Below are 24,000 nucleotides of genomic sequence, written 5' to 3'. Positions count from 1 at the left end.
AGATCTGGAGCTTTGAACCATGTGGTGAAAGCCCGTCTTCTGATACATAAGCCTTTCTGACACCTGCATCAGAAGTATAAGTCTGCACTCACAAAGTACACTGTAGATGCTGTGGTCAAATCAACATGTACAATCAAGCTGGAGGAACTCAGCAGGTTAGGCAGCATCCGTTGAAATGAGCAGTCAGCGTTTCGGGTCGAGACATTGACTGCTTGTTTCAACGGATGCTGCCCAACCTGCTGAGTTCCTCCAGCTTGTTTGTACATGTTGAAGTCTGCACTCAGTAGCCTGTTTATAAGGTACCTTCTTTACTAAATAAATTGGCTATTGAATGTATGTTTGTGGTCTTCGGCTGCTGTAGCTCCTTCAAGGTTCAACATGTTATGCATTCAGAGATGCTTTTCTGCACAACACTGTTGTAACATGTGGTTACTTGAGTTACCATCACCTTTCCGTCAGCTTGTCCTCTGACCTTTGCCACCAGCAAAGCATTTTCACCCACAGAACTGCTGTTCAATAGATGCTCACTATTTTTCACACCATTATCTGTAAACTCTCGAGACTGTTGTGTGTGAAAATCCCAGGAGATCAGCAGCTTCTGAGATGCTCAAACCCCCCCCCCCCCCCCATCTAGCACCAACAGTCATTCCACGGTGAATGTCAGTTAGGCCACATGTTTCCCCATTCTGATGTTTTCCCTGAACAATAACTGAACCTCTTGACTATTTCTGCATGCTTTTATGCATTGAATTATTGCCACATGATTGGCTGATTAGATGTTTGCATTAATGAGCAAGTTTACATAATAATGTAGCTACTGAGTGCATATTCTATTCTTGCTCAAATGATAGAGCCTCTCCAACGTCTGATATGCTTAGCAGCTTTTATATAGCTGGACGACATGATCAGGACCCTATCCACTGCTCCATTCATTCTCCCCCTCCATCATCATCACACTGTGTCTATAGTGTGCAAGACCTATCTTATGTGCTCTCTTTATTCACATAGGCTACTGTGTAAATTCTGTGATTACTAAGATAGGAAAGGACATCTGATTCAAGCTACTTATACTAAAGTTCTTGTCCAAGACACTAACAACCATAATGTGAAAATTGTCTTCTATTACTTTGAAGTCACTTCTGTATATTCTGGATCTCCATGCTTGGAGAATCACTTCAGCTTGACCAGAAGAAATAGACTCCACCACTCATCTACATACTAGGGACAATCTATAGTGGCCAATGAACCTACCAGCCTGCATAATTGAGTGTTGGGAACAAACCAACGAGGCCATTGGGAGAATGTCCAAACACCACACAGACAGAGCGAGAGATAATGACCAAAAACAGATCATTTGCAGGAAAGCATCAGCTCTATTTGCTGTGCTGTTGCATCACCCCTGAACTCTTCAGGTGCCTAAGCCCAGAAATGGAAAATGCTCGAAGCACTATATTTACTATATTTTATACAGAACTCTCTCCACCGCCCCCCCCCCCCCCCAGGTCTTCCATGACTATTTAAAAACAAGAAGTCTACTCTTTAATCTTCTCTATAAACAAAACTGAGGTACTTTCTACATTAATTCTCCTGACATTTAGAACAGAATAAATTGTATTAAGTGAATAAATCATAAGGACTATAATACTTACCAATAGATCTTTTGCATTTGTTCAATGTTATCTGGGAGAGGAACTTTAAATGTTTCAGGCAGAAACAAAACTGCAATTGCTGCAAACATTGTTAACACCCCGATCACATTCAGTGACAGATTCTCTTGATAAGTATCTGGAAGTATAAAGTGCACACTCACTTCAAAATGAATCTTAACAAATGAACCTTAACAAGCATGAGGACTTCATGTAACCGAGGCCAAAATACACTCAAACCTATTTCCACTACATGAATATTCAAGTCATTTCCAATTTGGTTTATTTCCACTGTTCCTTGATTTGGTTGTGTAATTAATAATTTATAACTTACAATTTAGGAAAGATTACCAAGACAAATTTAGATATTATAAGCATATTAGTATACCATTTTGTGTGGGAAAGTTAGAGATATCACTGTGGGCTTGATAAACAGCCAATTAATTAGAGGGGCAGTGTGTAAATGACAAGGCAAATAAATTTGATATTTTTATACATCAGTTTCAATAACAGATGCTAAAGATTTGTTTACACTTTGAACTACCAATTAAGATGAAATTATCATTAGTCAATCTCAAATTAATAGAAGAGCTTATATGTTAAAACTGATGCTCTAATCAACTCCAAATAAAGCCAAAGGGCCTGGAATGGCACAGCACCTCAGCACCTAAGTGGGAATTTTGTGGCAATGACTATATTTGGGCAATAATACTTTTGATTGTGGTCAATTGCTTTCAAACTCAGTGTCACCTAAGGCCTAAAGCACAAGACCTTCTCCTCACACAGATGCAAGGGTACAAATAGAATGATGGAAGCTAGTTATACCTAGGCTTGAAGCACAGGGTATCTTGGGATAGAGATATGGGGATAGGATATGACATTGGAATTAGAAAGTAGTCAGCTATTGTTGATCACTGAGGATTGGAGGTTGGGATGTATGTGATTGGTGGTAAAGGATTTCAATCAAACAATTGGTGTGTAGTTCAAGCTGGGTGAAGATCAAGTGCTATGGGTACTGTAGAATTTGTATAGAACATGTAGGAGGGCTGAAAGAGTACAATGGACTGACTTGTGCATCTGCACCAACCTGTGACATACTTAGTCAATTCCTCAGTCCACTCAGATGTACCAAAAGCCCATTTCCTCACACGTGGATGCCATTGGCTACTCATATTTAAATGAAAAATAACTGGAAATGACATCTCTATGTTCTTAAGTCCTGTGTGCATTACACAACAGTTACACAGGAACTCAGAATTAAAATTATTGACTTAGAGCATCACTCTGAAAGCCCCCAATTTTTGTTAACAATATTGAATAGCAATTGGATCAAGCAGCTCACAAAAAATTAATGCTTTCTGAACAGTGAAGTTAGGTTAGATCAGCTCACTTCCTGGCCCTGTCCTTCATTCCTTTGGTGCTCACTAATCATGGAAGGGCTCAAGCCCACCAAGGGGTTTTGAATGCTTCCTGTCTACTTTGAAGCAGGCAGAACCCATAAACTAAGGAGCATTTTCTGCCACAGAATGGACACCCTCTTCCTCAGACCAAAGATTGGAAATGTGGAACTGAAATAAATCAGTAATTCAACAAGTGTAAGTGGGACTGACACATTTCATATGCAGAGACTGAAGGGAGAACACCAGCCATGCACTCATGTCTAGACCCCTCTAATGCAAATATGTTTACTTCCTCACATTTTGGGATGGATGTAAATTTAAATAAATTCAAATTTAAGTTCAAAGGAGGTAAAGGCTACCATTGCTCTGAGGTTAATTATCAGACTTATTCAGTCCACAGACTTCCAAATGCAATGGTCTTTAATTCTGCTTAAATAACTCTCTCCAAAGAAGAGGGTTTTGCAAAATTCTGAAGACGCCATTATTTGTATATTAGGATAGTGTCAAAAGTCTAAACAGTCTTGATTAATCAGTGATGATTAATTGTTATCTTACCAAGGAAAATAATGTAAGGTGAAACGATACTTCCGATCCTAGATGCCATTGAACTCACTCCAACACCTGTATTTCTCAATGAGGTTGGATACAGCTCGGTGGTGTAGACATAAACCATGCAAGAAGCACATGTATTTCCAAAATTTCCAATTAACACCAGCACTACAGCAAGTACCAAAAAATCTGGAACAAACAGAAATAGCTGTGGACTGGATATATGATGCTCTGGTTGTATAGATCTGTCCGCATGTTGAAATCACAGATTAATTTTCCCCATACACGTTCCAGTGTTATCAAACATTGAGAAGCTTTCCTCTGATATTATAATTTTTGCAAAGAATAAAAAACTCCAGATGTGTATTTCTGAGATCCTGTGCTGAAGATACACATAATAAAATGAATTTCCAGAATTACTGTTAAATATTTTGGTCCAGCATAAATGAGGTTCAGTAAATAAAAACAGCTAATTTCTTCAACAATAATAATAATTACAAAAGCAAAGCAGCTCTAAGTTGACAAAGAGAAGTAGATGGAAAAATCGAAGCTGAGCTGCTGGGAGAAGTGTGGCGCACTTTGGGATAGTAATTTCTATTTTATAGGTCTCAAGGTAACAATCAAAAGGGGAATCTATGGCATGGAAATTAAGATTAAAATTGGAGGAAGGTCATTTAATATTGTAAGTCAAAATCTGGCACGGGTAGGAGCAATTGTTTTCAGATAAGTTTTATCGGCATGTGGGAGTCATTCAAAAGTAAATTAATGAGGGTTCAGGATGATCATGTTCCCAAAAGGGTGATAGGTATGGACAGCAGTTTCCATGGAATCCTGATTATCAAGGACTATTGTGGGCCAGATAAAGATATTGGCAATGGCTAATTCCTTCAGGAGTACAGCTAGTTTTGGAGTAGGGGAGCTTAATATAGAGATTAGGAGAACAAAAAGGGGGCATAAAATATCACTGACTGACAAGCATTTTGTAAGTATGTTAAGGAAATCTGAGTTTCAAATCTGGGAAAAATGCCTCCATGTGTTGTGGAGGTAAGTACTCTCATGCTTTATGACTTTATATCAAAGTATTCAGATGAATAAAGACTGCTTCTGGCACATTGGCCTTCATAAATTCAAGTAATGAGTACAGGAGTTGGCATGTTGTGTTGAAGATGTATAAGACATTGGTGAGGACTAATTTGAAGTATTGTGTGCAATTCTGAACACCTGTACCTAAGGAATTATATCAATAAGATTGCAAGAGTAGAGTGAAAAGTTACAAGAATGTCGCCAGACTTGAGGACCAGAGTAATAGGGAAAATTAAATAGGTTAGAACTTTTGCCCTTGTGCGTAGGAGAATGAGGGGATATTTTACAGAGGTATACAAAATTATGAAGCTTATAGAGGGGTAAATGTAAACAGGCATTTTCACTGCAATTGGGTGAAACTAAATCATATTTTAAGGGTAAGAGGTGAAATACTTAAGGAGAACCTGAGGAGGCTCTTCTTCACTCAGTTGGTGATGAGGGAGTGGAACAGGCTGCCAGTGGAAGTAGATGCCACATTATCAATATGTGGATGATCAAAAATCAATAGGAGTTACAGCTGTGCTATTTGGACTTAACTTCACTGATCTTCTTGCATAATTTGCCAGAAGTGCAGGGCATGGATAACCAGCTCAGAATAATAATAGAATATTAATCAGAATCAAAATCATATGAGTTAAGTTTCCAGTTTAAGCAGATCTCATGTTAGAGTCTGCTAGTTTTCAATTGCTCATCCATGATGTTCATTGAACTATCGACAGGACAGCAAACTTCATTTGGACTCTCAGGCACATCTGCACGAGTCACAATTTGGTCCAACATCTCAAATTTATACCACTGTTAAAATCAGTGCAGTTAGTTGGTGGAAAGAATGTGAAGGATTTCAGAGTTGTTGGCATACTGTGCCAGTGTACCAAAACCTCTCAGAATTACAGCTCCTGGGTATTTCAACTGATCATGGGATACTGCTTTTTAACTCTTGTTAGCAAATATCGTAATAGGATCCATTTTGAAGCAGTGTAAAATTTACCTGATGGGATTAGCTGTCTGAAGAGCAGGATACTTCCACTAAGAAAAAGAATACTTGAAAGGTTGAACTTGCGTGGAAACTTCTGAAGGAGAAACCATACTGCAATGTTTGCTGGAATCTCTGAGGCAGCAAAGAGGAAACAATTGAGATAATCATTGCCATGGAGATTCGGTATGTTCAATGACAGACCATAGTATCCCATTGTTATGATCATCCTGCAAAAACAAATTCAAATACTTCTTGTAAAGCATATTCTTATGTTTTCCCATCTTTACTTTTCAGAATTTCTTTCACTTGATTTCATGTTTTCCAGAGAAGATGCTGATGTGTGGCTTTTGCAGAATTATTTCTGTCACATTCACTAACATCAATGAATGTATCTTAACTGAACAATAAAATAAATATTACTTTAATTTATTATGAACTTCTCTGTTTTCCTGCCTAAGAATTACCAACTATTATCTACCCTGCAAAAAAAGTCTTTTTTTCACTGCCAACTGAATTCATACAATTTGCTACTGAAGGGAACTTTGCACTCATTGTTTGCTCCCCTTACATCTCTAGGTGGTCAGCATTTTAACCTTTTAGTAATTTAATATTCTTCCAAGACAGCCTATATGGGTACCGTTAATGTCTCGTTTGAGATGGTGCACCTCTGTCATTTCCACTTTCTCTCTGTTCTGTTCAAACCTCTTGAGTAGGAAGTGAACTAATTTTTGGTGGGCTCCAATTGTGAATTTTGGGAAAAAAAATTGATTCGACAAAATTGACCAGCAATTCAATCTAGTCTGTGGGAGAATATGTAGAGACTAAGCAGTTTCAGAACGTATTCCTCACTAAGTCCTTAAAATCAGATTTTTTTGAGTATTTCTGTGTATTTTGTTTTCTTCTAATACTTACCAGATCAGAATGTTAATGATTGTGATAGTTCGGGTATTACAGGTTTTTAACAACTGAGTAACTGGAACAGATTTTATTTTATTGTTCTTTATGTGTTCGAGCTGGAAGAAAAGCAGAGAAACAAAATTGCATTAGCTTAACAGAAAAATGTCTGCACTATTTTCCACATCTCTTGAATGAATGATATGAATGATCCAGAAGACTTAATATTCAAAACTTGCTCTGTGACTTTCCAACTGGGTAGCCAGAATTGTTGTATGTGCACTTCAAATGTTTTCACCACTTTCCAAAAATAAAAATCATTCCTCTTCCCACATTGCCAGCAATTCCTACCTAGTGAAAAATCAATTTGCACACAATGATTTCTCTAGTTCTATAAAATGAGCTGAATATTCTCCACATTTAAATTCAAATTAGGTTCTGGACAAAAACAAAATCTGAACTTAGATTAATGATGTAAGCTCTGTAAATGGTTCATTTAAGCTTAATAATTTTTGTACAAGTTTTAATAAAATTAATGTTTCACTAGAAGGCTCCACTGTCAACTACTGGTTGTCCCTTCCGTAGATTTCATGTTCCTGTATTCCACCATTTTGAGACAGTAGAAATTTAGATCAACTCAAGACATCAATATTTTCATTTCCTTACTATTACAAATACTTATTGTGAATAAGTATACAACTTCAGATACTATTGAGCAGGATGACCTACTGGGGGGAGCCACAGTCTCAGCTGGTCTCAGCCACTGAGTCTGGTATTGTGGCTAAGAAGAGCAGAGAGGTGAAGAGGACTGCAATGTTGATAGCAGATTCCATAGTCAGAGGAATGGAGATGAGGGTTCTGTGGGTGCGATAGAGATATCTGAATGGTATTTTGCCTCCCTGGTGCCAGGATTAGGGATGTCTCTGATCAGGTCCATGGGATGCTCAAGGGTGAGGTTGAGCAGGCAAAAGTCTTGGTACCTATTGGCACCAATACGTAGGTAGACAAGCTGAGGAGGTTCTGAAGAGAGATTTTAAGGAGCTAGGTAGAAAACTGAAAAACAGGACCACTAGGGTAGTAATCTCTGGAATTCTGAGTGGGCACTAAGGGGAAGAATAAGATGATTTGGCAGGTGAATGTATGGGTAAGGACCTGGTGCAGGGGGCAGGGATTCAAATTTATAGATCATTGGGATCTCTTCCAGGGAAAGTACAACCTGTACCAAAGGGACAGTTCAAGGGGTTCCGATATACTTGTAGGCAGGATGGCTAAAATTGTTCAAGGAGGATGGAAATTGGAGTGATAGTGCTGAAGGTGAGGTAGTTTAAAACAAAGGCAATGAAGAGGCTAATAATAGGGCAAAATTCCAGACAACAGGATGAGTTGGAATGTAAAAGGTGAAAAATTTGAATCAGGTGAATACAGGACTGAAGGAGTTCTATTTGAAAGTGTGCAGTATATGGAATAAGGTAGACAAACTTGTAGCACATTTACAGATCGGCATGTATGACGTTTTAGCCATTATTGAATCATGGCTGAAAGCTGATTATAGATGGGAACATAATGTCCAAGCATACAAACTGTATTGAAAGGACAGGCAGGAAGGCAGATCTTTTGGTAGAACATTCATTAAAACATTAGAAAGAGGTGACAAAGGATTGCAGGGTTTTGAGCTATTGTGGATAGAGGTAAGGAACTACAAAGGTTAAAAAAAAAACACCCATGGAGTTGTATTTAGACCTCCAAATAGTAGTAAGGATGTGGTTTATAAATTAAAACAGGAGATAGAAAATGCATTGCAAAAGGGCAATGATACAATAGTCATGGGGGATTTCAATATGCAGGTAGATTGGGAAAATCAGGTTGGTGCTAGATTCCAAGAGAAGAATTTTCTGGAATGCCTATGGCTGGCTTTTCAGAGCAGCCCATGGTTGAACCCATTAGGGGATCAACTATTTGGGATAGGGTATTGTGCAATGAACCAGAGAGCTTAAGGTAAAAGAACCCTTAGGGGTGAGTGATCATACTATGATCAAATTCACCCTGGAATTTGAGAAGGAGAAGTTAAGCTCAGAAATATCAGTATTACAGTGCAGTAAAGGGAATTGCAGAGGTGTGAGAGAGGAGTTGCCCTGAGTTGGTTAGAAAACAATACTTGCAAGCATGACGGCAGAGCAGAAATGGCTGAATTTTCTGGATGCACTTCAGAAGGCAGATGATATATACATCCCAAAGAGGTTCTAAAAGCAAGATGACAAAACTGTGGCTAAAAGAGAAGTCAAAGCCAACATAAAATCAAAAGTGAGGGCACATAATAAAGCAAAAATTAGTGAGAAGTTCGAAGATTGGGATGCTTTCAAAAATCCAGCAGAAGACAACATAAAAAGCCATTAAGAAGGAAAAGATGGAATACAAAAGTAAGCTAGCTAATAATGGCTGGCCGGCGGTGCAGTGGCATCAGACCAGTTCGAGGTGATTGGTCCGGGGATCAAGTCCGGCTGGACCTTGCATGCTTTCTGTCCATGCTGGGTAAGACACTAGCAGTATGGTGGAAGTACCAGGAGCCAAGGGTCATGAAGAGTGTAAAGTTATCAGTGCTAGGGAGAAGGTTCTTGGAAAACTGAAAGGTCTGTGTATAGATAAGTCACCTTGACCAGATGGTGTACATCCTCAGTGTTCTGAAAGAAGTAGCTGAAGAGATTGTGGAAACATTACATAAAAACATAGAAAACTACAGCACATTACAGGCCCTTCAGCCTACAATGTTTTGTCAACCACGTAACCTACTCTAAAAGCTGCCTAGAATTTCCCTACCGCATAGCTCTCTGTTTTTCAAAGCTCCATGTACCTAAGAGTCTCTTAAAAGTCCCTGTTGTATCTGCCTCTACCACCTCCGCTGCAATGCATTCCATGCACATACCACTCTCTGCATGAAAAACTTACCCCTGAAAGCCCCCTTGAACCTACTTCCAAGCATCTTAAAACTATGCCCCCTCATTTAGCCATTTCAGCGCTGGGAAAAAGCCTCTGGATATTCACATGACCAATGCCTCTCTTCATCTTATACACCCCTATCAGGTCACCCTTCATCCTCCATTGCTCCAAGGAGAAAAGACCCAGTTTGCTCAAATTATTCTCATAAGGCATGCTCTCCAATCCAGGCAATATCCTTGAAAATCTCCTCTGCACTCTCTCTAGAGCATCCACTTCCTTCCTGTAATAAGGTGGCCAGAACGGAACACAGTATTCTAAATGGGGTCTAACTAAGGTCTTGTATAGCTGTAACATTACCTCATGACTCTTGAACTCAATCCCATAGTTGATGAAGACCAACACACCATATGCCTTCTTAACAACACTGCCAACTTGTGCTGCAGCTTTGAGTGTCCTATGGACATGGACCCCAAGATCTTGCTGATCCTCCACACTGCCAAGAGTAATGATCTTTCAAGATTCACTAGACTCAAAATTTGTGAATGTAGATCCACTCTTCAAGAAGGGAGAAAGGCTGAAGAAAAGAAATTATAGGCCAGTTAGTCTGACGTCAAAGGCTGTGAAGTTGTTGGATTTGATTGTTAAGGATGAGGTCTCAGGGTACTTGGAAGCACATGATAAAATAGGCAATGGTCAGCCTGGTTTCTTTAACGGAAACTCTTGCCTGACACGTCTGTTGGAATTCTTAAACAATTAATATGTAGACTAGACAAAGTTTGATGTGTAGTTGGATCTTCAGAAGGCCTTTGACAAGGTGCCACATATGAGGCTGCCTAATAAGTTACAAGCCCGTGGTATTACAGGAGAGAATCTAGAATGGATTAAGTAGTGGCTGATTGACAGGAGGCAAAGAGTGTGAATAAAGGGAGCCTTTTTTGCTTGGCTGCTGGTGGCCAGTGGTATTCCACAGGGATCTGTGTTGACACCAGTTCTTTTTACATTATTTGTCAATGATTTTGATGAATGAACTGATTGTTTTGTGGCAAAGCTTGCAGATGATAAGAAAATAGGTGGAGGGGCAGGCAGCTTTGAGGAAGTAGAGAGGCTACAGAAGGTCTTAGGCAGACTTGGAGAATAGGCAAAGAAGTGGCAGATGGAATACAGTTTTGGGAATTGTATAGCCATACACTTTGGATAAAGGGTAGACTATTTTCTAAATAGAGAGAAAATACAAATAACTGAAATGCAAAGGGACTTGGGAGTCACCACATGCAGTATTCCCTAAAGGTTAAGTTGCAGGTTGAGTCTATAGTGAAGAAGGCAATTGCAATGCTAGTATTCATTTCAAGAGGACTAGAATATAAAAGCAAGGATGTAATGTTGAGGTTTATTAAAGCACTGCTGACGACTCACTTGGAGTGCTGTGAGCATGTTTTGGCCCTTTATCCTAGAAAGCATATCTGAAACTGGAGAGAATTCAAAGGAGGCTCACAAAAAGAATTCCAGGATTGAATGGTTTGTCATTTGAAAAGCATTTGATGGTCTGGGACTGCATTTCCAAGAATTTCGAAGAATGAGCGATGTCCTAATTGAAACCTATTGAAAGGCCTTGATAGAGTGGATGTTGAGAGTCTAAGACCAGAGGACACAGCCTCAGAATAGAGGGGCATCCTTTTAGAATTTCTTTAGCCAGAGGGTGGTGAATCTGTGGAATCCGTTACCATAGGCAGCTGTGGACACCAAGTCTTTATGTATACTTAAGGCAGAGTTTGATAGATTCTTGATTGGTCAGGGCATGACGGGTATAGGGGGAAGGCAGGCAATTGGGACTGAGAGTAAAAATTGATTGGCCATGATGAAATGGTGGGGCAGATTCAATGGGACAAATGGCCTAATTCCGCTCCTATATCTTATGATCTTACAGTATAAACCATAGAGTTATTTAATACTCTTTTACCAATAAGACATTGAAGAAGGCTACATGATCTGGGGACCGAATAGTGAAGCGACCTTGCCAGTGATCCCGGTTACTATAATACAGCAAATAACTTTGTCGTGATGAAACAATGCACAGGCCATTTCAAAATTCCTATAACGTATAAAAAAGATCCAAAAATAATTTTATCCAATGTAAGTTCAGACATACAAGTCATGCTGAACTTGATTGGTACAGTTGTACAATTGCATATTTTTCAGTATTTTTATTTCTTATTTTTATGCAATGAAAACCTAGTTGAAAATGTATATCCATTTGATTATGGGTGAAGTTGTCTATGAACTTGTTAGTGGTCATGTAGTCAGGTGAACATATTAAAGACAATAGTTAGGGGAAATGGGATCCACTTTTAGAAACGTATTAGGCTACGTCCACACTAAACCGGATAAATCCATAACTGAAGATTTTTCTCTTTGTTTTTACCCTCCATCCACACTAAAACGGCATTTTCATCCCCTGAAACTGGAGCTTTTCAGAAATGCTTTCCAAGGTGTGTAATTTGGAAAACGCCACTCAGGCAGATCGGTGTGGACAGGGTAACCGGACAAATCTGAAAACTCTGTCAGACGGCAGCGCACCATTTCATTGTTTTCCTGAACACAACCTAACAATTTCAGAACAGATGGCAACGAGACTGAAGCCAGTAGAGTTAAATGTACTCACCAAATACCTTGACCCATAACTTACTGAATAAATAAGTATGCTCACGTTGACCTGTTTTCTGTCCTTGCTTGTATGAAGGTGGTTTACCTATTTATGCAAGTACTTCTCTGACAATAGATGTGTAACAGCCTAATGTAATATTGTATGGAAATACAAGATAATACTGATGCAGACATGCTTTACACTTTTAACAATGTGCTTTATTAATGCAACAGAGTTAGTCTGTTTTTCAATGTTCGTCATCAACTGGGTCATACTATCCGTGAACTCCCTGTCGGTTGCCTCCATACACTTCAGTATTTGTTTGTTTTAACTTTTAAGTCCTCCTGCGTGAGAGCCAACAGCTGTCCGTCGTTTAAGTTTTTCTATTCTGTAACTGAACAAACACACACCATCTTTCACGGTGAGGTTTGACACCAAACATGTTGCTTGTTTTCAGTAGATGTATCCTGCGCATGCACAGTAGGAGGAGATTCGCCGAAATATCCATTTCAATGTGGACAGAGGTATTCTTAAAAACGCATAGTGTGGATGCCTATCGTTTTTATGCAAAACCGGCATTTTCAAAATTATCTGGTCTAGTGTGGATGTAGCCTTAGATCACAGAGTAAACACCTTTTGAATGGAAGAGAAATGAAAATAACAGAGATAAAAAAATGTTGCTCTTTATTGCCCAATGAATCTCAGGGCTGTATTTGGTGACATACTATATTTGTGTTTTGATCATAAATTTGAACTTTGAATCACAAAGAAACAAAAAGATGGCATTGTTGCAATACCTCATCTTCACTGAAAAGCATCGCTGGAGGAGTGACACCATTTTTCTTTGCCATAAGTCGAATTATTGATTCAGCTTCCTTTATTCTTCCTTTAGATAATAGCCAGCGTGGAGATTCAGGAATAAACCTAGAATTAAATGAGTTATTTTATAACGCGACTATTGAAGTTCTAATAGACTTGGGAAATTATTACAGTATAGTACTAAGATGGGTGGCATGGTAGAGTAGAGGCTAGCAAAGTGCTTTATAGTACAGGCTACTCAAATTCAATTCCCACTGCAGTTCATAAGGAGGTTATATATTCTCCTTGTGACCATGTGGGTTTCCTTTCACAGTCCAAAGATACACTGCTTGGTAGGTCACTGGTCATTGTAAATTGTCAAGTGATTAGGCTAGCATTATATTTGGGGATTGCTGGGTAGCATGGCTTGAAGGGCCAGAAAGGCTACAGTACCTCAATAAAGAAAATACTTCTTAATACTAATATCATGAAGTTGTATTCAAATGTGCTAGTTGATTCAGAAATTACTAATGATTATGAGATGATGTAAGTTATGTGTAATGTGGATTTGAACTTTTAACATGTTTTCTAAGGTCTCTAGTTGTGAACATTATTGGCAAACGTCAATGATTGCAACATTCTCACTGAGACACTGGATGTGTGCTGGCGATATGAAGATGAAAAAGATCAAGTTAGTGAGAAGGTGAAGAGAACATTTTAAAAACATAAAGAATCAGTTATTTGAGAAGAAAGAAAATGAAGATGTTGATATTCATAAGGAAAACAATTTCGTGTCCATATCATGGAATAGAAGGACAAAATATATGGATGAAATTAAACAAGTTGAAGACTAAAGTAGACAACATTATGGTAAAGTGAGCAATTAGAAACTTCAATAATGCTTAAAATAGCAATGCACTCTGTTGGAAAGAAATTAAGCCCTTACTCTTAAAGAAGCTTTGGTGAAAAACATTAATGAAAATCTTTCTACAAATATACAAGAGTGACAATATATATTTACTGCCATGAAATTGATATCCAAATGATATCATTATATATGGTATTACATTAATATATTATACTTTGTGTATTGCCTTTAAGGTATTTGTTTAGTTTATTATATTTTCACTTTAGTAATTCGTTTGTTATCGTTTAAATTTAAGGTTGTTTAAAGTAAATTCATTGTCTGTGATATATTGCGGCATGCGATGATGTCACACCCAATTTCACCGCGTCTTGTGGGAAAATACCGGTTTGGAGAAATGGGAAGGAGGGGGCTCACATGTGCAGGATCAGCGCGAGAAAAGTTTTCTTTCTACGCACTAGAAACATCAGAGAAGCAACGCCGTAAGTTCATGAGATAATCGATATGTTGAATTAAAAATGTTAACGCTGATTCTGTTAAAAGTAAGGATGGTTGATAAAGTTTATGTTTTTTGTTATTTAAAGAGTTGCGGATTGTTTCTGTTGAAGTGTATTTAAAGCCAGTCAATGGTGTAGGTAGATTCTGACTGTATGTTGCACTTTAATGTAATATAGTTGTTGTAGTTTTACCTTTGTAAGTATTTACGATATAAATGTGATGTCAAGAAGGAAACAAATACTGTATATATTTTGTATTGTTTTATCAACAGTTTTCACCATATGTTAATGTGGAAGAGTGAACAGTTAATGGTTAATCTTACTGGGACCGCGTCATTGATTGGTTTATGCTTGGTGTTTAGTTCAGAGTTTACACCTGTGCGAGAACACTACAGTGAAAAGGCGACATTACCAGGTGTTTCAAGTGCTGCAATGACAACACGATCCAGCATCAAGTCATTGCCATCCAGCAACAGGGGCAGTAGGGCATCAACAAGTAAGGCTGCCCCTGCAAGAGCTAACGCAGAAGCCGCCAAGGTGCAAGCGTTGTATGCTGAACGAGAAGCAAAATTGAAAAAGGAAGTGGCTGCCAGAGAAGCCGAAAACCAAATGGAAAAGGCTGCCAGAGAAACGGAAAGAGCTGCCAGAGAAAAGGAAGCGGCTGCCAGAGAAAAGGAAGCGGCTGTCAGAGAAAAGGAAGCGGCTGCCAGAGAAAAGGAAGCGGCTGCCAGAGAAAAGGAAGTGGCTGTCAGAGAAAAGGAAGCGGCTGCCAGAGAAAAGGAAGCGGCTGTCAGAGAAAAGGAAGCGGCTGCCAGAGAAAAGGAAGCGGCTGCCAGAGAAAAGGAAGCGGCTGTCAGAGAAAAGGAAGCGGCTGCCAGAGAAAAGGAAGCGGCTGCCAGAGAAGCCGAAAACCAGTTGGAAAAGGTAAGGATAGAGTCTGAGTTAGAAGAGCTGATGCTACACCGAGAAGCAGGAGCTGCCAGGGTAGAAGCAGAGATAATAGAAATGCATGTTCTGGTTGACGTAAAGTCTACTTCAGAAAAGACCAGATTGGAACGCACAAGTGACTATGTCCGATCTCAAATGGACTTGAAGATTTGTTCTTCCTCTCCATACTTATATGCTAACATCCCACCTCAAGAGGAGTCTCAGAGAGGCCCAGCTGCATCATATTCATCTGAGGAAGACAATTTAAACTGTTGACAAACTGTTGTCAGCTCGAGCTGCACAGAAGTTTGCAGTCAAGCTCAGTCAAGCCGTTCTTGTTCAAAGATTTGCCTCACTAAGGTGTAGCCTAAGGGAGCCAAAGACAAGCCCATCAGAGCCTATGTAATTCTGGATGATCAGAGTAATCGCTCACTAGTCAGACCGGAGTACTTTGACTTGTTCAACATTGAGAGTAATCAGTTCCCATACTACCTTAGAACTTGCTCAGGCAGCGTGGAAACATATGGAAGGAAGTCAGAAGGCTTCCAGCTCAAGTCCCTGAATGCTAAAGTTGTTATCTGTCTCCTTTCACTCTTAGAGTGCAATGAAATTTTGAATAACGGCACTGAGTTCCCGACGCCAAGTGCAGTGCTACACCAGCCACATCTCCACCACATTGCCAAGCACATCCCAGAACTGGATCCAAAAGCAGAAATACTCCTGCTATTAGGAAGAGATGTTTTCCAGGTGCACAAGGTTAGGCAGCAGGTCAATGGACCACACCATGCCCCCTTTGCCCAACGCCTGGATCTGGGCTGGGTGGTGATAGGAGAGGTGTGCCTTGGCAATGTACACAAACCGACAGTTAACACACTCAAGACCAATGTGCTAGAGAGCGGCCGCCATTCCATTTTTCAACCCTGCACAAGTTTCATGTGTATCAAGGAAGCACGACAAGGCTTTAACAAATGTAAAGTAACCGACAAGACGCTGGGTCAGTCAGTCTTCGCTCAAACTGAGCATGATAATAAACTTGCTCCATCAGCACGAGACACCATTTTCTTAAAAATAATGGACACCAAGGTATTCAGAGATGAAGCAAATAATTGGGTTGCCCCACTACCTTTCAGAGAACCATGCCAGCGCTTGCCAAACAACGAAGAACAGGCAGTCAAGCGGTTCACGTCCTTGCAAAAAACCCTGAAAAGGAAACCTGAGATGCAGCAACAATACATAACATTTGTGGAGAAGATCTTCGCTAATGGACATGCTGAAGTAGCAGCGCCACTGAGGGAAGGCGAGGAGTGCTGGTACCTCCCAACGTTTGGGGTTTACCACCCACAAAAGCCCAATCAGATCAGGGTGGTCTTTGACTCTAGTGCTCAGTGAGCTGGTATCTCCCTTAATGACGTGCTCCTTACAGGCCCCGACCTTAACTATACCCTTCTTGGGGTCCTGCTGCGCTTCCGGAAGGAGAAGGTCGCAGTCTTAGTGGACATCCAGCAGATGTTCCATTGCTTCTTAGTACAGGAGGACTATCGCAATTTCCTCTGTTTCTTATGGTACAAGGACAATGACATTAACAAGGAAGTCATTGAGTACCGGATGAAAGTCCATGTTTTCGGCAATAGTCCATCACCTGCCGTGGCCATCTATGGGCTGTGAAGAGCCATCAGAGAGGGCGCACAGGAGCACGGCGATGACACCGTTAAGTTTGTAGAAAGGCACTTCTATGTCGATGATGGCTTGATATCGCTACAGAAAGAAGACGAAGCAATCGATCTGCTCGGACGTACACAAGCTCACTTGCTGAGTCAAACCTCTGCTTGCATAAGTTCACATCAAACTGTCAGGCAGTAATGAAGGCCTTTCCACACGATGACTGTGCTCCGGCAATCAAAGACCTAGATCTAGATGGAGAAACCATACCCACACAAAGGAGTTTGGGCCTCCTTTGGGAGATTACGACTGACACATTCACGTTCTCCGTGCTGACCGTGATCAAGCTATTCACCCACTGTGGAGTTCTCTCCATTGTCAACAGTGTTTTTGATCCCTTGGGTCTACTGGCACCAGTTACAATCCAGGGAAGAGTCCTTCTCAGTGAACTTACCTCTGAGCTCTCTGACTGGGATACCACCCTACCAGAAGACAAGCAGAGAGCAAGTGGTGGGCCATCATGTTTAGTTGCATGAGTTCAAGAGCGGTACACATTGAGGTAATCGAATCTTTGGATACATCAAGCTGCATTAACACTCTCAGGCGCTTCTTTGCACTAAGAGGCCCTGCAAAACAGTTAAGGTCTGATTGCAGCACGAACTTTGTTGGAGCATCTAAGGAGCTGGGGATGGACAAAATGGTGCAAAAGTACCTCAGTTAGCAGGGATGCAACTGGGAGTTTAACACACCACATGCCTCTCACATGGGAGGCGCATGGGAGCAGATGATTGGTATCGCCAGAAGAATTCTTGATTCAATGTTTCTGCAGCAACGCACCTGACTGACCCACGAGGTGCTGTGCACACTAATGGCAGAGGTCACAGCCATTATAAATGCACGACCACTCCTACCTGTGTCTTCTGACCCGGAAAACCCCTTCATATTCTCGCCATCAATGCCCCTTACGCAGAAGGCAGGAGCTCCCCCTCCACCTGGGGACTTCTCTGATAAGGATTTGTACACAAAGCAATGGAGACAGGTCCAGGCTCTGGCAAATCGGTTTTGATCTCATTGGAGACAGGAATATCTACCTTTATTGCAACACAGACAAAAGTGGACAGAACCCTGCAGGAATCTTCAAGTTGGAGATTTAGTCCTGCTCAGGGACAAGCAAATTGCCCGCAACTGCTGGCCAAAGGCCAGAATCACTGCCACATTCCCTAGTAGGGATGGACATGTCAGGAAGGTTGAGTTGAAAACTTCTGACCAAGGTGATGTGAAAATTTACCAAAGGCCAGTTACAGAAGTCATTCTACTTCTACCTAAGGACTGATTTAGAGACTGAAGTTTTGTATTATGTTCATTGTGACCTTACGAAGGTCAGGCGTGGAGTGTGTTGCCTTTAAGGCATTTGTTTAGTTTATTATATTTTCACTTTAATAATTTGTTCGTTATTGTTTTCTAGTTAAAGTTAAGGTTGTTTAGAGTAAATTCATTGTCTGTGATATATCGCGGCATGCGATGACATCACACCCGGTTTCACCGCGTCTTGTGGGAAAATACCGGTTTGGAGAAATGGGAAGGAGGGGGCTCACATGTGCAGGATCAGCGCGAGGAAAGTTTTCTTTCTACGCACGAGAAACATAGTGAAGCAACGCCGTAAGTTCATGAGAAATCGATATGTTGAATTTAATATGTTAATGTTGATTCTGTTAAAAGTAAGGACGGTTGATAAAGTTTATGTTTTTTGTTATTTAAAGAGTTGCAGATAGTTTGTGTTGAAGTGTATTTAAAGCAGTCAATGGCGTAGGTAGATTCTGACTGTATGTTGCACTTTAATGTAATATAGTTGTTGTAGTTTTACCTTTGCAAGTATTTATGATGTAAGTGTGATGTCAAGAAGGAAACAAATACTGTATATATTTTGTTTTGTTTTATCAATAGTTTTCACCATACATTAATGTGGAAGAGTGAACAGTAAACAGTTAATCTTACTGGGACCGCCTCATTGATTGGTTTATGCTTGGTGTTTAGTTCAGAGTTCTTTTACACCTGTGCGAGAACATTACACTTTGTCTTGGAAATTCATCCCATTGACTTAATTTGCAAGGAGAATAGAATGTGCTTTTCCCAGAATATATCATGCTGCACTGTTGCCCGGGGTGAATTGTATCAGATACATTTCATATGAACAAGAAAGCGAAGAAGGAAATTTACTTGATCCATAATAGCAAATACAGCACTTCGCTGAAGCTAATTAATGCCAGTGGACAGGGGTTGTGGATTTAGATCTTAATCTATTTGTACAAGCATATTTTAATTAGGCAACATTTCTAATAATGTCTGATTGAATTTAGTGAAGCTATTAGCATTTAGCCATGCATTCAATATGTCAGGTCCCATTAAAGGACATTCCTTTCTCCCTTCACTAAGCTAAGTCTCTATTGCATATGGTGTAGCACACTGCCGATGCACACTGACTACTCTTATGCAGACAGTTGCACAATCTGCTCCAAACTTAGTTCTTTTAGTGTCTCAACCAATGAGCAACTCATTAATAGGGCAGACCTTTCGGACTTTAAGTTCTTAGTTTCCAGCAGGATCTTGCGATATAAAAAATACATTTGAAAGGACATCATTTTATCATCACTGTTAAGTTTTATAACTCTAAAACATAAAACTAATTAAAATAAAAATATCCAGCTGAGAATAATATGTCTTAGTTTTGTTTTTACTTTAGTAAGGCGCACATGTATGATATGGTGGCATAATGATGAATGGCATTCACGTACTTTTACATATAACCTGTAATAAATTATTTAAAGAGAGAATGTTTTATCAAAAATATTTGCAGTATCACTGAAATATTAAATACACAACAGCGTGCAAACTCCACACAAACAGCAAGGTGAGTAATAGGACTGAATTTAGGAAGTCATTCTCATGATATGTTAAAATGTTACAGAATATTGAAGGTGAGGTTACTTTGACCATGACCTTTATTCTATAACAGCTACAATCTATTCTCCATAATCACTTTTAAGCAGCAATCTGCACATGAATAAACATATATCAATTCTTGAATTGGAAGACATACAATCACGATGCACCACAGCTACATCACCGCAGAACCGAGCCTATCAGGAAATAAGGGTTCAAACCGCACCTTCACAGATCCCAGATGGTGAAAAGGCATTAGCATCATTTCATACACTGGAAATGCAAGTTAAAACCTTACCTTGGGGCATATCGATGCTGGCTGCTGCAATTAGAGAGAAGATCATTGCTCAACTGGTGACTGTCCAACAATGTATTAGGCTCCCCAGACTTTGTGATAAAATTCCATCAAACAGCTTGCTAATAGCAGCCATTGAAGCACTACTCACAATTGCAACCTTCAACATAACTGAGACCAATAACCTGACATATGCATCGGCAGCAGCAGTCCTAGAAATGCCAAGCTACAAAATGAAATACAGTGGAGAGTACTGTTATAAGCTCCCCTGGAGACAAGGAATGGAAACCAAAATGAAAACTAGAAGGGCAGAGGTCAGCAGACAGAACTGCAGAAAGGTGGGAAGACCAGAGGCTCATCTCGGTTACTAAGGAAGTACAGTGGTATGTCCATAGATGGAGCTCTGGAAACTGCCAAGCAATGGTTAACAGCTCTGGCTACCAGACTACAGAGGTACATTGAGGATGTGGAGGTCAAAAGAATAAATGCACTCTTCTCCAAAGTATCAGGAAAAGTATTCACACAGTTCCAGAGCAACAGCATGCCAATCTCTTAACCAGCCAAAACAGCAACTGAGGAGTACTGGAAGAATATGTGGGAGAAATATGTTGGGGTAGTGGAGGTATAATTTGTCCATCTGTGCTTTTCACCCCATCCTTGACTGAGCTGTTCCACCGTGAACACGATCTGTCAACATGATGCTTTCAGATCAGGTCATGCACAGCACATACCTCCGCCACACGACTCAAGTGTGTTTCTCTGAGCAGCAGTGAACCATCTGATTGGCCTATCAGAGTTCTCTTTATGAACTAGTTGACTTGATCAGCATTTCTCATCTGGCTATTGTTCACGATTGCACTTAATAAAAAAGAGAAGCATCACCAAAGCTCGATGGTTGAAAGACCTACAAGCAAGCCTCTGCAATTAAAACTTTCTGAATCAGTAGTTTTGCCTTTGCTTTAAATTTATTTGCTTATCAGCCTGCACTTTGAATAATTGCTATTGGGTGTTGAAGTCAGAATACCATGACAATAGGAAAGGTGTAGTCACAACATCTCAAATCAGATTAAGTATCAAATGGCAAATTTTATAAATGTGTGAAACTTGTAAGGATCTGTAAAGGAAATTGAACTTACGAGGAATTGAACAAATCCAGATGCAACAGATGATTTAATATTGTGGGTAACTTGGCAGAATCAAGGTGATGTTCATGCACAGCTGAAGTTACTTTCAAACACAGCCTTATTTGTCAGGGACTTCCAGCAACATGCAGTCATATCCTGCTTATTAAATGCACTTAAGATTGAAATGTTTACATACCACCACAAAGGAATGTAGAACAAACAGCTGAGAGACAGGGTCAATATTAGCATCTTCCATTCTCGTATGAAATATGCAGCAAAAGGCAGGATCATATAGCCTACTGCAAAACATGTGCCGACTCCAAGTGTAGAGTATGTAATCCGAATGGATTGTTCAAGAAGTTCAGATCCTGCAAGAAGAGTACAGCCAGGTTCAGGGCACAGTGAGTTCACTTTGACTGAATGTCACTCTGAAACTTTGATACTCAACTAAAGAAGTGTATTAAATTATATTCTTAAACCATAACAAAACAATGTGAAGCCCAAGTATTTCACTAATCACTGAAGAAACAGCATGAAATAAAGATCAGGATATAAAAGAGAGTTTAATTTTTAACAGTTTCTTAGGGCTTTTGAATGTTTCTGAATAGATCCAATCTTTTCTGCAACTGGTGCGGCATTTAAAATATTGGTTAGTTCAACCAATTGACATGTGAATCAGTGCTCTCAGTTGTTGATTCATTGTTTATCCAAGTGATGGCAGCACACAGCCCAGAAATACTCCCAGATCTATGAAGGTACTTCCATAAATAAAATTCTTTCTACAATTTATCACTATCCTCTGTATCCTAGAAAGCACTGTAAAAGCCGTTAAGTATATATTTGTAAACTAATTCGTTGTCAAATACATCTTGTGGGTATGGATTTCTGCTTACCCAGCAGGGTGGTCAGAAGTTCAATGGGAATAGGGTTAAAGTAGCAAGAGTTGAGCTTCTTGGAGAAAATGGGCTGAGGTAGGACATGAGGGAAGGTTGGAGATAAAGTAAGAAAGGATGTGAGTTTGGCACTAGAGCATGCCAGTACAGTTTGCAAAGTACTGCTGCTGTAAAACAACAAATTTCATGACATTTGCCAGTAATATTAAATAGGATTCTGATTAAATTTTGCAGACTATGTCAGTGTCCTTGCGTAAATCCAAGTACTATGAGGATGTAAACAAGCTTCTGTGCTCATGCAATCACAACAACTTGGAGCGGATTGCAAATGCCTTCAAAACCAAGAAGATGCATATTGACAAGAGAAATGTATCTCCTCTCCACCCACTCATCATCAATGGCTCTATACTTAGCACCATTTCACCATTCAAGTTCATCGGTATCACTATTTTGTAGGACCTCTTATGGGAGAATTATATCTCCTTCAATAACAAAAATGCTTGGCAGAGGATGTACTTTTTTGGGCTCTTGATAAAATTCTATCTTTCCCTGGACATAATGGTGCAATTCTCCATGGCATGATAGAGAGCATCCTCACATTACCCTTTTCCCTTCTGGAAAGTGTTGCAAGAAAACAAAAACTTCACACCATTTTAAAAGTATCTTCCCCCAGAGAGACAATCCGATCAACAATTCTAGTTAGCCCCACCTCCTTTATCTATTACATCAGTCATTGCACTATATTATAAACTCTTTAAACCACTTTTTATAATGTAGCTTGCTGGTATCTCCATATTTATGCAAATGTATTCCTATCCATACATTAACCAATGATTTTATTTTGTTATATAATTCTATTGGTAACCTCCTCTGTACATCCTCTCTATCTAGGCCTTTCACTAATCGATAGGTTTAAATGAGATTTCTCCCTATTCTTTTCAATTCCAGTGAGTAATCCCCAGAGCTGTCAAATACGTCACATATGATAACCCTTCCAATTTCAGAATCATTCTCTCATGATGTTCTGTAATGCCTATAAATCTTTTCTTCGATAAGGTGCCCAAAGCTGTTCACAATGCGGGCTTAGGAATGTCTTATGAATCCTTAGCACTACATTCTGGCATTTATGTTCTAATCCGCTCTAAGTGAATGCAAACATTGCATTTGTTTTCCTTAGCACCGACTCAACTTACAAGTTAATACTTAGGGAATGCTGCACGAGGACTCCCAAGTCCCTTTGTACCTCTGATTTCTGAAGGTTTCTCCCCATTTAGAAAGTAGTCTATGGTTTTATTCCTTCAGCCAAAGTATATGAACTTACACTTCCCAACACTATATTCCATCTGCTACTTCTTTGCCCGTTCTCCTAATCTGTCCTTCGCCAGACTCCCTGCTTCCCCGACACTACCTGCTCCTCCACCTATCTTCAATATCCACCTATAATCATTGAATTTTTTCATAGCATGTCACACCAACTCATCACAGCAAACTTTTAAATTATGTAATTGTGTATTGATACTTGATAAGGGAGGCTCATCATCTAACTCTTGAGGATATACATATCCTTTTAAAGGCTAAAATACCCTAGTAGGTCTGGTCCACATTGCCCGAGCAAATCCAAAGTAAAAATTGTTTTAAATAAAGAAACAATTCCCCAGAAAATAAACTGGGAGACTTAACTGAGACAGTTAAGGATGCAATATGCAAAGGGCAGGAGAAATGGGCCAAGATGGCTTTTATTAAGTAAGAGTCAAAGGAGAAAGTTGAGGATTATTCTGAGCAATATTATCAGGAATTTGAGTAACATAGTCACCTAAATGGGCTTAAATTGGATGGTGACATCTTCTTACAACTTCTGAAAGATGGTATGCATCCAAAC

The 24,000-nt window shown here is 39.7% G+C and overlaps 1 protein-coding gene across 1 annotated transcript in view; it reads right to left on the bottom strand.

Annotated features, from left to right (window-relative positions):
* Nucleotides 1-24,000, bottom strand: part of LOC132405272 (organic cation/carnitine transporter 2-like) — a 46,497-nt gene that overhangs the window by 6,599 nt on the left and 15,898 nt on the right. The window contains exons 4-9 of the mRNA XM_059989951.1: nt 21,425-21,596; nt 12,921-13,047; nt 6,567-6,667; nt 5,667-5,881; nt 3,602-3,784; nt 1,650-1,785 (exon numbers count right to left, since the gene is read on the bottom strand). Of these exons, the coding sequence (XP_059845934.1) occupies nt 1,650-1,785; nt 3,602-3,784; nt 5,667-5,881; nt 6,567-6,667; nt 12,921-13,047; nt 21,425-21,596 (934 nt within the window). The remainder of the gene's footprint in view (nt 1-1,649; nt 1,786-3,601; nt 3,785-5,666; nt 5,882-6,566; nt 6,668-12,920; nt 13,048-21,424; nt 21,597-24,000) is intronic.

This window comes from Hypanus sabinus, chromosome 15 (assembly GCF_030144855.1).
Source record: "Hypanus sabinus isolate sHypSab1 chromosome 15, sHypSab1.hap1, whole genome shotgun sequence".
Lineage (NCBI taxonomy): Eukaryota > Metazoa > Chordata > Chondrichthyes > Myliobatiformes > Dasyatidae > Hypanus > Hypanus sabinus.
This window is presented reverse-complemented; position numbering and strand designations above follow the sequence as displayed.